The sequence below is a fragment of the Lycorma delicatula genome, chromosome 4, assembly GCF_047948215.1.
Source record: "Lycorma delicatula isolate Av1 chromosome 4, ASM4794821v1, whole genome shotgun sequence".
NCBI classification, from domain to species: Eukaryota; Metazoa; Arthropoda; class Insecta; order Hemiptera; family Fulgoridae; genus Lycorma; species Lycorma delicatula.
The window spans coordinates 28,444,389-28,461,993 of NC_134458.1; the positions used below are offsets into that span (position 1 = coordinate 28,444,389).

The 17,605-nt window shown below is 31.4% G+C and overlaps 1 protein-coding gene across 1 annotated transcript in view; it reads left to right on the plus strand.

The window, feature by feature from the left end:
- The window catches only part of Orco (odorant receptor co-receptor), a 66,237-nt gene extending 49,786 nt beyond the window's left edge, over positions 1–16,451 (plus strand). Inside the window, exons 6-8 of the mRNA XM_075362596.1 lie at positions 5,448–5,552; positions 14,617–14,772; positions 16,384–16,451. Of these exons, the coding sequence (XP_075218711.1) occupies positions 5,448–5,552; positions 14,617–14,772; positions 16,384–16,434 (312 nt within the window). The 3' untranslated portion in view covers positions 16,435–16,451. The remainder of the gene's footprint in view (positions 1–5,447; positions 5,553–14,616; positions 14,773–16,383) is intronic.
- The last annotated feature ends 1,154 nt before the right edge of the window (positions 16,452–17,605 follow it).

Genomic DNA, 17,605 nt, shown 5'->3' on the forward strand with positions numbered 1-17,605 from the left:
GATTGAATACCCCAGAATTATACCCTGTGGGTAGCGATTAACTACCCTGTACTAATTCCAGAACAGTAGGACGGAGTACGAAGAACATGTAAGATGAGAAAAATAATTTAGTCCCTGCAAACGCAAGAGGATAGGAGGAATAATTTTAGGCTTCAGATTAATCTTAGAAAGCGGGTTGAAGAATTAAAGCTACGTACTTAGCATCTGTAGATCTTCAAGAAGCATTTAATAATGCAGTACGGATTTAAATATTTAAGATTAAAAAAAATATATTGAAGTATAGAGAAAGAAAAGTTATTTATAATTTTACAACTTTTAGGAATTTGCATTAAGAATAGGAAATGAGGAAAGTTCAAGCTGAAATAGAGAAGAAAGCTTTGAGACAGTACAAGGAAAAAATATTTTACGAGTACGGTATTTTAACCAAAACTAGAAACGAGTAAAAAGTAATGAATAATATGAATTCATCGCTAGGGGAGAAGTTCATTTTAAATGTAAACATGAGTAAAACAATATTAATAAAACGCGACACAAATAACAATAACGACGAGTTAATTTTCAAAACAGATAATGAAAATAGAACATAATATCTCAGAAAAGGCGGGATTTCCTTATTTATATAGTAAAATTACAAAGGTTAGAGGAAGTAAAGAAGATAACAAAGACAGATAGGGACAAACAAGAAAGCTTTCGTGAAGAAGCAAAACGTACGAGCAGATTTACAAATTATGAATAAATTCTTAAATATAAGTGTATATTTTGTAGCGCTCTATAGTTGTTTAATCATAAGAAAACTATAAAAGTAAGGGATAGAAGCTTTTGAATTACGGCAATGCAAGCGAATGTAAAAATTATATGAAATGTAGAGGATATATGAAGAGCATTTAAAAGCGTAGGTGTGGTTTATCGGCCGTGTATGGAAACACAGCTGCTGAAACTTTTAGAAGGAAATGTAAACCACAAAATAAGAAAATGTGTAGGAGGATACAGGATATAAGAAATATGTTAAAACTAACTGACATCTTATAAAAAGGAATCGAAACCGAACCGACTATATGACTGATACAAAGAATGATACAAAACAATATCTATTTGTAAGAATAGAAATAATTTTAACTTCTACCCGCAACAGAGAAGGTGAATTTTTGATTCTGGGTAATATTATTCGTTCTTATAACCCGAAATATACGTATTCAAAAACATTTTAAAATTTTATAACAGGACTAGGACTCAACATAGGACTGAATTTATTCTAAATTGATTGTTTTGTTTTAATTTTTTTTTCACTTTAAAACAAACCGTTATAGATTTTTGTTGTTATTTTATTTTAGTAAAAAAAAAATAAGTAAATAAATTTATAAGAAAATAATATCATAACGTATTATATTATATTAATAATGAAGAAACAAGAGACTGAAAGGAAAGTAGCAGATTATTGAAGATGTTTATAATTATGTTTCTTTGTTCAAAGGAGTGCTTTGGTGGTTTGATTTATCTATTGTCTGAAGATAAGTACGTCCGTGGCTTTCGGTAGCGTATGAGAGCATATGGCTTTAACGGCCAAAGTTATAAAAAAATATTCCAAAGTTAAAAAAAAGTCAACTTCATCAATGCAAACACCACCGGAAAATACAGTAACACTTTCGCCATTTTTTTTTCTTATACTACTCGATAATTTTCAAGAAAGAAAATGAAAACCGTTAATAAAAAGAGGGAAGATGGGTATAAATTTCTGAAGAAAATTAAAAATTTTCTTCAAAATAAAAAAAATCGATTATTAGTTTCAAATAAAGCAAATATGAATATAAAAAAGTAAGTAAAATTTTATCACTGTCATTAACTGTGTATAAATAAATGAGAGAAATATATACCATACGAAAAATATTTGATAGTACATTCTGTATGAATTTGGCTGACCTAATTTTTGAAAAGTTTTCTCTTCCGGAATTTTTTAAATTTATTCGCCACCGTATTCAAAATGAATCTGTTACACCTACATTTTAAACAAAACTCGACGATTTTTAACGGAAACCTCTCTGAAGTAATACAATTCGTTTGTAATTTTTTCGTCGATTTATCTTACATTAGTTTCTTGATTTTATAAATTTGTTATTATTTCTCGTACCGTACTTTTCCAATACGAGAATTTTATAATTGTAACAATTAAATAGCCATTTCTGTAGTTTATTTTGATAATTATTATTTTTGACATTATTATTTTAACCTGTGTTTTCTGAAAGACTGTATATACAAAGACTGTACATCGACATTATCCGTTGCGACTTTTCAATGAATAAAATATTTATGAATATGCGCTAAATATTCGTAGGCGATAAAACTATTGGGCGTTTTGCTCTGAAACTGAAGTCGAAGTAATAGAAATTACCCTCAAAAACTGTTTGATAATTTGGATCGTGCGTGTGTCAAAGACCTCCTACATGATAAATCATACCTCCTCTGGATTTACACACTCACATGTTAGTAATCGGGAGCGTCTGAGTCCTTCAAAGCTAGTCTCAGAATTCTGTGAGAAAATCACGGATTCAGATTACGGATCTGTTGATACAGACCGGCAGATAAGAAGGAAGAATTTGGAAGGCGTTAGCCATAAAAAACGGATTACAGCGGATCTATTCGCTTCTGGATGACAGAAGATATGTACATGTCTTTTGTACTGCTTGCATACAACGTTACGTGAAATGGAAAATCTTAAATACTTTAAGGAAAATAAAGTCAAAATGTAAAGAAATTTTGGGTTATTCATAACCGGTAAAAGAATCAGATACCTGTGAAAATAACGAAAGACTAGGAAAGGCGAGCGTATCGTACCGATACGTATAAAGCGAGAAAAACAAGATGAAATCTTGTTTTTCTCGACAAATCTTTGTTTTTGAATACTAGATCGTGGATACCGATGTTCTTTGGTGGTTGGATTTCAATTAACCACGCATCTCAGGAATAGTCAAACTGAGACTGTACAAGACGACGCTTCATTTACACTCATACATATCATCATCACCATTCTTCCTCTGAAGTAATACCTGAACGGTAATTCCCGGGGGCTAAACAGGAAATAGAAATTATAGTATAGTTAGTAATATAGTATTATATTAAAGAAAAATTACAAAGGATGGACGGTGTTAAGTAGGATACCAAAATCTGGTTATGATAGATGAAGAGGCCTTCACGCAGAAAACAAAATATTTTACTGTAACAAACTAATGTAGGAATTTTAAAGAAATTCTTTGCTCCCGTAAAGCGATGTTATGTACATCGCTTTACGGGAGCGAAACAGGATCCATGAAGACAAAAACTTCAGAGGCTTCTGAAATAGAACGTTAAGAATGTTGAAAATCGGGTGATCGGATAATTCAAGAAATAGAGAGGTTCCAAGGTGGATAGGATAATCTCACAAACAAATTTTCATTACAAAAAGAACAACGCTTCTAGGTTATAGATTTAAACGCACCTTGGTTCTGATGGTTTGTCAACAGAATAAATTTAGAAAGTAATATTTCTAAGAAAAATCTAAGAATATATTTAGCACTATTTATTATATCTGGATGAATATACAAGATATAACAAACACTTTGAGGTAACAAAGTGAGCGCAAAATAGAAAGGAACGAAGAGATGCATAATGTTAGTTCATGAACGATGATAAAAACATGTTCGGGAATCGTTGGAGTTTCATTTCCAAGAAAATAAATCGAGCTGCTATTCTCCCTTGTGCTTCATCACTCATCGAATCATAAATTAGCCAGTACTTAGATAATTAATTAAAGCGTGAAACTTGAAGTGGACTTCTACCATTCCATTATTCTACAGATTCTTTTGTCATGGACAAGCCTACAACCAGATACGTGGAAGAACATTAAAAAAGAAATGATAATATTTGGTTAGAATAGACGAAAAAAAGGAATGTAAAAAGATTACGTACTATGTCACATCCTATAAGTTTAATCGATTTTTATTTATAATTTATTTCACATAAGTATCACGGTTAAGATTTTTTTTTCTTACTCTACATGAAAATTTATTCTTCTATACTCAAAGCAAAGAACAACTGAAACTTAATCTCTTAAAATTTACATCAAACTACTTGTAATAAAATAAAATAGAAGAAACTGGTTTTACATTTTGTAGCCTGAATTCGCTACTTTATTTTAAAATAAATTAGTACTACGTAGTAGTATTACTACCTTCTGTCATTAGGTAAATAAATTCGTTCCTTCGACTATCCCTATCTGGTCTAGCTAATCCTTTCGACGGTATTCGAGAGAAGAGTACTGGCGTAAGCGCTTATCATATTTACATCCTGTTACAAGAGTTTTAATGTCCAAATGTGTGTACCAATTGTCGAGATTTGTTGAAGATTCCTGAACGTTAGTACGTACGTCTTCTGGTAAGTACGTAGAATAATAATCGAGAATCTAATGAATAAGCAAAAAACGGAAGTAGAATTCACATTTCATTCAGTCACCAGAAACAAACTGCAAAAATCTTCCTAAAAAAATAAATAAGAAACAGTAATGAAGTAATAAACGGATCACACAGTCTCTACTACATGACTGTCTGTGGACTATTGCACGTATGTAATATTATGTAGCACATATGTAAGTACGAGTAGTATGTCTACGCCACTTACTAACTCTTGCAATAACGTTATACTATTCCGGGGAAAGTCCCACCAGATGTAAACCGTTCGTTCCCGTGATCAGTGACAGTAGTAATGCTGGTAAAAATGAACGAGTTTTCTTATTTCGATGGACAAGAAGACCCGGGTTTGTTCGACGTGTATTTTAATCGATAGGAATATCGAGCGGCCGCCGAACAGGAAACAAAATCTTAAATCGGTCACAGCAGACCCATCAAACTAATTTTGAATCACCGAATTAGCAACTCCTCACATTCTCAAGATAGACCGAGCAGAGTCAGATTTAAGCCTAATAAAACAAAAAAGGGATCAAGGATAAGATAAAAAGGGCGGGTGTTGTGATTCGACCGTCTTCCTTCAGATAAGCCAATTTGAACAAATGCATTTAGAGGGGACAGAAGTAGCAAGTTTCAATCAACAGTTTTTGGTCGACCGGTTAAATATTTTCCTGCAGTAAAAACTGTTTTTATCCAGAAATTAAAGAACTATCTGAGGATACGTACAGGATTTCAAAAGGAAGTCATCCTTGAAATTGTGTACCATGCGGATACGTTCAACCCTAAAGGTACATTCTATTTCCGTGTGCTGTTAAAACTAGGGAGGCAGTTCAGGCTAGGGTAGTATCGTGCTAAGTCTAACGATACTGTATATTTATTTATGTAATTAGCATTAAAATCCTATTTTTAATCAAATTATATGTACGTCACTCAATTATAGAATAATAAATATGACATATTTATAATAATATTAAATATTATTTAATTTGACAATATCGTGTTTTTTATTTTCAGATCGGCAATGTTGATGTATATGCAGCAACTGTTATTGGTTATTTGCTCTACACACTGGCTCAAGTCTTTGTTTATTGTATACATGGAAATGAACTGATTGAAGAGGTAAGTGGCACATATACACACACTCCTCTCTACCAGTATATATATACATAAAACATTATTGTAAGGTTCTTCAATATTGTAGTCTATTGTTTCATATCACACGCGGCGTAGTTTTTAATTAGACAAAAAGCTCTAATTCAAATCTCATATACAATTTTATTTTTAAAAACATCTGTACATTTTGATTAGTTTGAAAAAGAGTAAATAAGATATATATATATATAAATAATATAAAATATGACCTTATATTTTCTTAATTACTATCCTTCTAAAGTCCTCGAGCGTACCGCAGCGTCTTCAACCTAAGTGCAAAAAAAAAAAAAACACCAAAAATTACACGAAGGCTAGTTTGAAAACATAATTTCTATACGTACTCTAGTACGTATACGGTGCTCATAGTAAAATTAAACTGACCTTTCATTTTTCGCAAAATTCTACGTTATCCGAAACGGACTGTGGGATGAATCACCTCACCTCGTGCATCTTTTCATCGTTTCCATATTTACCACTGTACTCAATAGTCACCACATTCCGTCGCCGTATTTCAATCACCACCATGATTGGGAAAACTCGGTAGCTAGTTTTGTAGTAATAAAACTAGAAAAGTAATGAAAAGAAAGTTCAGAAAGATGAGCTTACTGGAGAGTAGCTTACTAAGGGAGATAGATTGGAAAAAGCAAGGGCTTTAAGACGAATTGAAGAAATAATTTTGTGGCAGAATCTTACAAAAGAAGAAGGACTATGCTGGTAGGTTATATATTAAGGTGAATTAGGTTTATGAAAAGTATAGAAATACTTAGGCATTTGGAAGCGCTTCGAAGCATATAGCAGGCCGTGGAGTTTTGCAGCGAAACCCGAGAAGTGTGTACAGGCGCATTACAGTGGTGAAATAGCACTTTCTTTTTGACAAGATGTGGATGTTTAGCCTGAACAGCAGCCTTCCATCAGTTCCATTAGTGAAAGTTTATCTATGAGCACCGCATCACGAGAATTCCAAAAAATCGTTGCCGTGTCTAGTCCTGCAGATTAACCGTTTTCGCCTTCTTTAGCGCACCTTCAACGGCTCCCATTCGCTGTTTGGTCTTCATGTGTAACTGTATCTCAATCCTCCTCCAAAAATAACTATTAAAATTTGTAAACTACGGATTATACATTTCACAGTAAATTAAACCTAATTCTAAGAAAAGGCGATGAAATATTATGGTAAGTAGTACACCGATAATATTATTATCAGGTTTATTGTTAAATCAGTGTTATTGAAGCGGCATACAAATTATACTATTGTAAAATTATATGGTTATTTTATTTCATATAAAATTTATTACTACGTATAATATTTGAAAAAAATAATTCAGTATTCTCACTTGAAAACATAAATAGCACAAACAAATGCGGCGTGCCCAAATAAGTAATAACAGATAATAATGAGACAATTACATTTTTAACGCGCGTAGTATTAACACTAGATCATACGCTCAGTACGGTACGAAACGTTATGTGTTGTACGTGTACAAAAATTTATTAACTGCAACAAACCGGTAAATATTTCTTTTATGCTTTTGTTTCTCAAATTATATATCCTTTTTAAAAAAAAATTATAAAAATATTTATTGACAAAACATTTATTACCAACTAGTTTACGAAGTGAATATTTCATTACCTTTGTTTCTAAGAAAAAGGAAAATCTAATGTTGTTACGTCATTAGGGTCATCAGGCATTCTCTTTTTTTTTATATATATAATTATATTAGTAAATAAAAATTGTGTATATATTATTCCTTCTGGAAAAACTTTTACTTACACACAACAAATACTTTGTTAGGTGAAAAATTAAATTTTGCTCTTTTGTTTGAAATCTTTAAAAGGAGATGAAAATTTAATAATAGTTGGAGATTGGAATGCAAGCATTGGAAAAGGCAAGGAAGGAAATATAGTGGGTGAATACGGGCTGGGCAAAAGGAATGAAAGAGGGGACCGACTTATAGAATTTTGCACGAAGTATAATTTAGTAATTGCCAACACTCAATTTAAAAATCATAATAGAAGAATATACACATGGAAAATGTCAGGTGTTACTGCAAGGTATCAGATAGATTTTGTCATGGTTAAACGAAGATTTAGAAATCAACTCGTTGACTGCAAAACTTACCCTGGAGCAGACATTGATAGCGACCATAATTTGGTGATAATGAAATGTAGATTGGGGTTTAAAAACCTGAAGAAAAGGTGTCAGATGAATCGGTGGAATTTAGAGAAGCTTGAGGAAGAGAAGGTAAAGAAGATTTTTGAGGAGGACATCGCAAGAGGTCTGAGTAAAAAAGATAAGGTAGAAAATGTAGAAGAAGAATGGGAGAATGTTAAAAAGGAAATTCTTAAATCAGCAGAAGCAAACTTAGGCGGAATAAAGAGAACCGGTAGAAAACCTTGGGTTTCAGACGATATATTGCAGCTGATGGATGAACGTAGAAAATATAAGAATGCTAGTGATGAAGAAAGTAAAAGGAACTATCGGAAATTAAGAAATGCTATAAACAGGAAGTGCAAACTGGTGAAAGAAGAGTGGATTAAAGAAAAGTGTTCAGAAGTGGAAAGAGAAATGAACATTGGTAAAATAGACGGAGCATACAGGAAAGTTAAGGAAAATTTTGGGGTACATAAATTAAAATCTAATAATGTGTTAAACAAAGATGGTACACCAATATATAATACGAAAGGTAAAGTCGATAGATGGGTGGAATATATTGAAGAGTTATACGGAGGAAATGAATTAGAAAATGGTGTTATAGAGGAAGAAGAGGAAGTTGAGGAGGATGAAATGGGAGAAACAATACTGAGATCTGAATTTAAGAGAGCATTAAAAGATTTAAATGGCAGAAAGGCTCCTGGAATAGACGGAATACCTGTAGAATTACTGCGCAGTGCAGGTGAGGAAGCGATTGATAGATTATACAAACTGGTGTGTAATATTTATGAAAATGGGGAATTTCCATCAGACTTCAAAAAAAGTGTTATAGTTATGATACCAAAGAAAGCAGGGGCAGATAAATGTGAAGAATACAGAACAATTAGTTTAACTAGTCATGCATCAAATATCTTAACTAGAATTTTATACAGAAGAATTGAGAGGAGAGTGGAAGAAGTGTTAGGAGAAGACCAATTTGGTTTCAGGAAAAGTATAGGGACAAGGGAAGCAATTTTAGGCCTCAGATTAATAGTAGAAGGAAGATTAAAGAAAAACAAACCGACATACTTGGCGTTTATAGACCTAGAAAAGGTTTTCGATAACGTAGACTGGAATAAAATGTTCAGCATTTAAAAAAAATTAGGGTTCAAATACAGAGATAGAAGAACAATTGCTAACATGTACAGGAACCAAACAGCAACAATAACAATTGAAGAACATAAGAAAGAAGCCCTAATAAGAAAGGGAGTCCGACAAGGATGTTCCCTATCTCCGTTACTTTTTAATCTTTACATGGAACTAGCAGTTAATGATGTTAAAGAACAATTTAGATTCGGAGTAACAGTACAAGGTGAAAAGATAAAGATGCTACGATTTGCTGATGATATAGTAATTCTAGCCGAGAGTAAAAAGGATTTAGAAGAAACAATGAACGGCATAGATGAAGTCCTACGCAAGAACTATCGCATGAAAATAAACAAGAACAAAACAAAAGTAATGAAATGTAGTAGAAATAACAAAGATGGACCGCTGAATGTGAAAATAGGAGGAGAAAAGATTATGGAGGTAGAAGAATTTTGTTATTTGGGAAGTAAAATTACTAAAGATGGACGAAGCAGGAGCGATATAAAATGCCGAATAGCACAAGCTAAACGAGCCTTCAGTAAGAAATATAATTTGTTTACATCAAAAATTAATTTAAATGTCAGGAAAAGATTTTTGAAAGTGTACGTTTGGAGTGTCGCTTTATATGGAAGTGAAACTTGGACAATCGGAGTATCTGAGAAGAAAAGATTAGAAGCTTTTGAAATGTGGTGCTATAGGAGAATGTTAAAAATCAGATGGGTGGATAAAGTGACAAATGAAGAGGTATTGCGGCAAATAAATGAAGAAAGAAGCATTTGGAAAAATATAGTTAAAAGAAGAGACAGACTTATAGGCCACATACTAAGGCATCCTGGAATAGTCGCTTTAATATTGGAAGGACAGGTAGAAGGGAAAAATTGTGTAGGCAGGCCACGTTTGGAGTATGTAAAACAAATTGTTGGGGATGTAGGATGTAGAGGGTATACTGAAATGAAACGACTAGCACTAGATAGGGAATCTTGGAGAGCTGCATCAAACCAGTCAAATCACTGAAGACAAAAAAAAAAAAAAAAAAAGTTTGAAATCTAAGGGAACAGAAAAAATTCAATATTAGACTATAATAAATATTATTTTATATATATATATATAAACGTTAACAACGTTAATAAATTATTTCACACTATAACTAAATTACGTGTAATTTGAAAATAAAAAATACTAGTGACCTTCAAAAAGTTATATTTTACAAAAACTATGTTCATTAAAAATTTTGTTATATTTCTTTTGTCGACTACAGACTTTTGTCTACGTTAAATAACCTATGAAATCATTTCTGGAAACCGTTCTTAGAAACCTCTTCAGCTTCTTCGTCGCCTCTGCGATGATCATCGTCATTCTAGTATCCTTTTCTTTTAGAGACGATTTCAAGCGATGAAACAAGAAAAAATCAGCCAATGTAAAATCGGAGAACATGAAGGATGTACTAGAGACATTTCTTGAGCTGTGCAATGCTTTCAGTGATTTTCTTGACCGAGATGGATCGATGTGGCGGCAAATTTTTTGGGAATACTTATTTATGCTACATATTTAAGTTAATATGCAGACTGCTATGGGAACTTCCCATCGACATTCCAGCTTCTGGTGCTACTTGTTCAAATGGTTTTTTGTCGCTTTGAACTCAATAAAGTTTTATCATTAGTCGCGATGAACAGATGTCTGCTAAAAACATCATTGTAGCATTTACATAACCCTCTTATATTTATATTTTTGTAAGCGAATTAAATAAAATCATCATTTTACCTTTGCTATTTACACGCTATTGCATTAACTGAAATTTTTAGATTCGACGATGTCACAAACACTTTACATCTACTTGTTTCTATTGCTGGACAAAAAACAAGAACTTAACGCCAGTCATAAAGTTGCCGATTTATGAAACGGTAATTTTCCTTCAGGATTACTACTTAAAAAAAAGGCCATTCTGGAAATTTTACTTTGAGAATCTCTTCAGTTCTTAAATTTAAATTTAATTATCTCTTATGTCTTTACAACAAAAAGACAAAGGTTTTCGATGATGGGAAATTGTTATTTATGATTGTTTTCCGCGAAAAAACCGTGTATTTTTATCAGACTTTCTTCTAAGCTTTCAGTAGAAAGGTTTAAAAAAAAAAATAAAAGAAGTGAAACTTCTCCATCAACCTTCTTTTAATTCTTGAAGTATAGTTACTTAGCATCTTCCATCATTTTAGTGCCGGGCACAGGAATTTGCCGTATTCTTTATTCTCACGTGTTTCAGTTTTACAGGAAACCCGTACTGTTACGGGAAATACTAACAGAAAAATTAATTATATATATATATATATATTTTCTTAGTTTAAAAATTCCGTTAAGAAAGAAAAACTTTAAAGTGGCAAATTGTCAGTTAGGACTGGAGCGATCCGAATTTTCCTTCCTCCTCATTTCGAAATAAAGCCTCTGTCATGCGGCTCTAAATACTTTTGTGATTCTACACTACCTAAGATACGAAACGACTAAATCTTAAATCAATAAAAAGAAGTCATGCGGTATAAGAAATGCTATAGGAAAATTCCTTTTAGGGTGAAGCACACGTATCGCTAGGTGTACTTTAATCAGTAGAAATTGATCATTGTCGACGCTTTCAACCTTCCCTTTTAGATCTAGCGACAGATTTTAACAGTTCTTTCAGAAAACATAACTATTTCACATATGTCGTTCAAGCAGCTTCTCGCAATACGACTTTCCGACGCCCGTCCAAATACTAATCAAAACACTGAAAGAAAAATATTTTTTTATTAAAAAATAAATAAAAATAAAGGCACAAAGGCGTCTTATAATGGTCTTTATATTTTAAATAATTAAAAACAAATTTAACCGTTTTGTAAATATTTAACTAGTTAAGTGTTACTGGATAAAAAGTACATTAATATTATTCCTATAAGGTTATTAATTGCATTTTAAGTCGATTGCAAATTGACTATCTTAGGTAAAATGGTAATACAGATCTGATTATCGCCTCCACCGCGAAGTTTCTTCTTTATTGGGATAAATACTACATGTAAAGTAGGTCACATCAATCTTTTTCTAACTGTGAAGAAAGTGAGTAGCAGTTAAATTTTTCTTGATAATTATAAAGTTTATAGTCTAATGGTAAAAGATATAAAATCTTAATAAAAGAAAGATATATTTTTATTATCTTCATGAAGTCGCTTTCTATCGTGAAAATGTAACCGGATAAAACACACATTACGTTTAGATGATTATTCTTAACATTAGACATACTTATTCATTTTGAAACTTTCGAAATTGAATAACAGAAACCAAAATTTAACAAAAAGTATCGCACAGTCAATCACAAGCACTGCAACATAAAGAAATCATAAAATTATGTTAGGAATACATTAAAAATGACTGATAAATTAATTTAAAGATTTAAAAAAATTACTTGCAGATACCAAAAGTAAATACGAAAATCTATTAGTTAATCCATCAATAAATTTATTAATTTAAAACTTATTAAATGAACGGGGGCTTGCGTGAAATTAAATTAAATGTTTTTTTACGAATTTTTCGTCAATGAAAATTCAGACAAGTAAAAAATTATTAGCAAAAAATATATTATTAAAAAAGATAAAAATAAACATTTTAAAGGGTTATTAATCTCACATGACGTCTTTCAGAAATTATTCGCGTTTTAAAGGACGATAAAACTCATGTCTTATGATTATGGAAATACAAAAAATAAGCACGATTTATAATGCTGAATCTTTAGAAAGAATTTTATTTTGAGTGATCTAAAACTTCATTAGTTTTATAAAAAAAATTAAAATATGTTATAATTGGGAGATAGAAAAAGTAATGTGCAATCAGAACGTAGAAAATCATTTTTTAAATCTCGTTATTACGAACTTCAGTTATTTAAAGACTATCTAGGATAATGAAAACTCACTGTGTACATCGACAGAATGAGGTCATTGTTTTTTAAATATAAGTATTTTCTTTCTATTCTATTCATGAAGTGATATAACGCTACTGATTTTCATTCGGTGCCGGATTCAGAAGTAAAGAAGAGTAGTGAAGAGCTTTCTAAGGACTTTCATAAGGACTAAGACAGTGGTTATTTTAGGAGAAATTTTTCCAACAAAAATCAGTCATACATGGTAGAATTTTTTTATTTTAGTTAATTTAACTCATTAAGTCGTTGATAGTTCTGTGATCAAAATTTCAGACGGGAATTTCAGGTTTCGAATTTTTTTCCTCACTTAAAAATGCCTTTTTGGATCCTCCACTGTTATCGATACCGTTTATCGCCGAACGTATCGGCGATGTAATTCATTTAATTTATTTCAACATGTGAATTAATGGAGCGAGTAGTAATGAACATAATGAAAAAAAAATAATCAACATAAGCGAATTCCTACTCTTCTTCAGATAACAATATTCTACTGTACGGTCGACGAACAGTGATAGACAATGAGGAAATGAAGCCACCGCAGGAAACTAATTCGACGATTCTACAACTTCTGTCGTGCACGCAGCGAAAAATCAATTCAAAAGAGGTAAATTTATACTTCATTACCAGACAATAACGCTTTAATGCGACTATCGGTTCTTTTACGCAGAAACGACGATAAAAGTCGATGATACCAAATCAAAAACGATAACTGCTCCGTACCGGTAGGTAATTAACCAAAAGGTATTCAACCTTGGTGTTTAACCAAAGTCGAATTCAATAAACACCAATTTCACAAAATCTACCAAGGCAAATCGATAGAGTTATATATAAAAAGGTTCACATAACATTTTCGTATGCGCTTTAAAAAGATAGTTACGTCTGAAAAATTGAATAATTTAGATAGATTATTCTATGTCAAAACCGAAAAAAGGTACGAACCGTTTTGATTCTGGTTTTCATTTATTAAGTGTATACCGTATTATTAGAAAAGATTTACATAAACTCATATGCACGCACGCACGCACGACAAGGCATCTCTAATCGTCTTTCAAATGTTACAAAATTTCATTTTCCGATTAATTTCACAGATGGTCTCTTCAAGAACCATTATTATGTTTTAAAACACGAAGATTACAACGGCAGTATGGTTTTTTCTCAGTAGATGTATAAACGCATCAAAGCAAAATCGTCGATCAGTTAAACGGGTAAAGACACAGATTTCCCGAGGAATAGCGAGTAACAAGAACGGGTATCGACTACCTGGAGGGGCTCTGAAAACCCCCGTTGGTGGGTTTGTCTCGTTTTGTTTTTCTTCTCCTGCTATACTTACCTTTCTCATTACAGATCCTTCTCCTTTACTCTCGAGTTTTTTTCCTCGGAGAGCTCGTGGATTTCGGATAGAAACGCCTCGAAACTAAATTTTATAGTTATCATATCTGTAATATTTTTATGGTTCGGTAAAAGAGACTTGACATACGAACTGGGGACTGACTCTATTTCCTATCCGGCGGTGTAAAACGCCTGACCTAGTGTCTGTCAGTTATGTAGAGTCCTGATTAATCCTCAGAGTAACGTCATTTACATATATAAATTCATTATGGGTAATTACTTTTTTAATAATACATTTTTACATGTTCTTTTTGTATAATTAATCTATACACGCTTTGTAATTTACAAGAATGTAGGGTTGCAATAAAATATTGACTTGGTTTACAATTTTAGCTGATATATATATATATATATATATATATATATATACATGGAATGTAAAATTATTCATAATTATTTTTTTCCTAATAAATTAATCTTTTCTTTTTTTTCAGAGCTCTTCTGTGATGGAAGCTGCCTACAGCTGTCATTGGTATGATGGTTCTGAGGAAGCCAAAACATTTGTACAAATTGTTTGCCAGCAGTGTCAAAAATCATTAACTATATCAGGAGCAAAATTCTTCACTGTTTCACTCGATTTGTTTGCTTCGGTAATTACACAATCGCTCATATTTTATTTTATCGGTAACTAATAGATTTATACTAAGAAAAAGGTGAACTAAAGTAACCGTGAACGATTACTGAGTGTAGATTTTTCTCTTACAAAAAGAGAGAATTACTGCGATGCACGGGCAGTAATTATTCGTAATATGAAAGATATTACGTAACTATGAAATCGAAGGCAAATAGATTTCACCGGACCGAAAAATCTTCATTGCATTTCATTAGACGTATACGTAAAACAATTTTTTACAAATACGCAAAAAAATAACTACTGGCGAAAGGAGACGAATTTGAAAATTATATATGTAAATATCATGTTGCACAGAAAACAATCTAAACGTGTTTTTTTAATCGATTTTTCATTTTTTTATAAAAGCAGAAGTTAAATGAAATGTTATTCTATTTTTATTTTTTTGGGGTTCGTTTTCTTCGATGTAAAGTACTGTTTATATCACTTAGAGTTAACCGAGATACGGAAGAAAAACAAATTCGTCTACTATTTTGTCAAAACAGATGATGAATACAATGATGATGGGTATAATCTAGAGCGCTAATAATTTGACGAGTGGATAAAGTAACGTACATTAAGGTCCTTTAGTAGAACAGAAGGGCGGCTAATATTGTAGAAGAGGATACAGAGGAGTTAACGGATATGGAAGACGAGATCTTTTAAAATAATAAAAAGAGAAGTAGAAAGTAAAATTGCAGGAAATAGGGATGGAATATGTGAAAAAATGCGAAGTTTTGTTAGCTGTACGTCATAAGTGGAGATAAAACGAAAAGTGAAAGATAGAAGCCGATAACCAAAATTATAAACGGTTTAATTATTTAGAAGTTACCTTAACTTAAAATTTGTAAAATCGAATCGTTTGATTGACAATTTGTACGCTTGCTTTTCTGTATAATCGGCATTCTATAACGCCTAATTAGAGCGTAAATATATTTACTAAAAATTAAGTTAAAATAATTCTTCATTATTTTTGTTATAAATTTTTCAGGACGTTTTGTTTATTTTATAACATTAATATATAAACCGTAACGGTTGTAGGCGTTCTGACGTGAGTCACAAGACGTTCATAAAAATGGTATAACTGAGAATAAAAAATTCTATGCCAGATTTCTAGGCAAAGTGAGGAGTGAAGCGGTTTCGCGTTACTTCCTTCACCGGGCCAAATATACGTTTATCAGCACGTTAAGCCCACAAAATGTAGGAAGTATTTAGCGGTACAGTGACAACTCCATTCTGTGTACACCCTAAGGATCGACTGTGTAGTAATCATTTTTCTTAGAGAAAGCAAGTCTGACCGGTTCCTCTTTTGCTGCGGGTATATTTTACATATATCAAAGGAATAATGGACTGGGACTGGGACTGGGACTGGGACAGTCCCAGTCCCAGTCCATTATATTGATAAAATGTTATATTTGTAAACAAATATAACATTATTTAATTTAAAAAAAATAAAAATAATAATCCATTAAGACGGAGACGATGCTGTTCGCAGAAAAAATGTAACGAATTTAGAATTAGTATTTTTCATATTTTATTAATTTTATATTTTTATATAAACGATAAAAAAAATGTTAATCTTGTATTACAGGTTCTTGGTGCTGTCGTGACATATTTCATGGTGTTGGTCCAATTGAAATAAATATTATGGAAGAAGAGAAAATATCTATTACATGGAAAACGCCGCGTTTTCCTTCATACAAAAACGAAATATATATTTATTTTATATACTTTAAATTAAACAAATACCAAATTTATATTTTAAGTCGTAGCAAATATTAGCTAAAATTTAGGTTAAAGAAGGTATATCGATAAAGTATCAAAGTAGTTTAAATATAAACAACCGAACAGTATTTAAATTAATATATACCAGTAAAATATAGTTGATATATTTTTTTACATATTTTTATTATCATAAAAAATAAAAGTTATACTGTGAATCTCCTCTTCGTTATCATCTTGATCTCCATGAAAAGCCTTGTCGCTAAAAAAGGATCGATCATTGAAAACAATTTAAACCCTTCTAATCAACCGTTTACCGCTTTAACCCCTATTAAGCGATACTCATTATTTAGAAATCGTTTGGAACAGATGTAGAATGAAATTCAAGTACTCATTTGATCATTTTTGGGAAGAGATAAATAATTTTAATAAGGTTTTGTTGTTTAATAATTGTTAATAAATAAATATTTTTAAAAAAAAATCTTTTTTTAACATACAGTAAACAAACTTAACTTATTTTAATAATGAAATCTATTTTAAAAATTAAATTTCATTATGAATAAAACTGAGTTTAAAACCGATGGTAAAAAGGGAATTTGTTACGTTTTTAATCATTCAACCTCATTCTAGACACGTGAGTTTTGTCACCGTTCCGTGTATTTTTATCCCCAGTCATCGCTTAATAGAGGGCATTACAGTAGCAAAAGAAAACTATGTGGAAAAAACAATCGTGTATAGATGTTTAGAGGAGATATTATAGAAAAGAGTGTCACCTTGAAGGATTTACGATATTACATGTTTGTAGCTTATTTAATAATATTTATTGCCTATTATAATGACATAAGTTATCTATCCTATATATAAACTTACAATTATAAGCTTAATAATTATAAATATATAAGCTTATATAATTCTATAAAATAATATAAATATATAAGCTTATAATTATGTAAAATATTCGTAGAATAAGATATTTTAAATCATCTATTAACAAGAGCATAACATTTATTTATTTTTTTTAGTTAAAAATAGATTAAGTACTAAGCTAAAATTCTTAGTTTTCCCAAAAAGAAGAAAAATATATAAAAAAT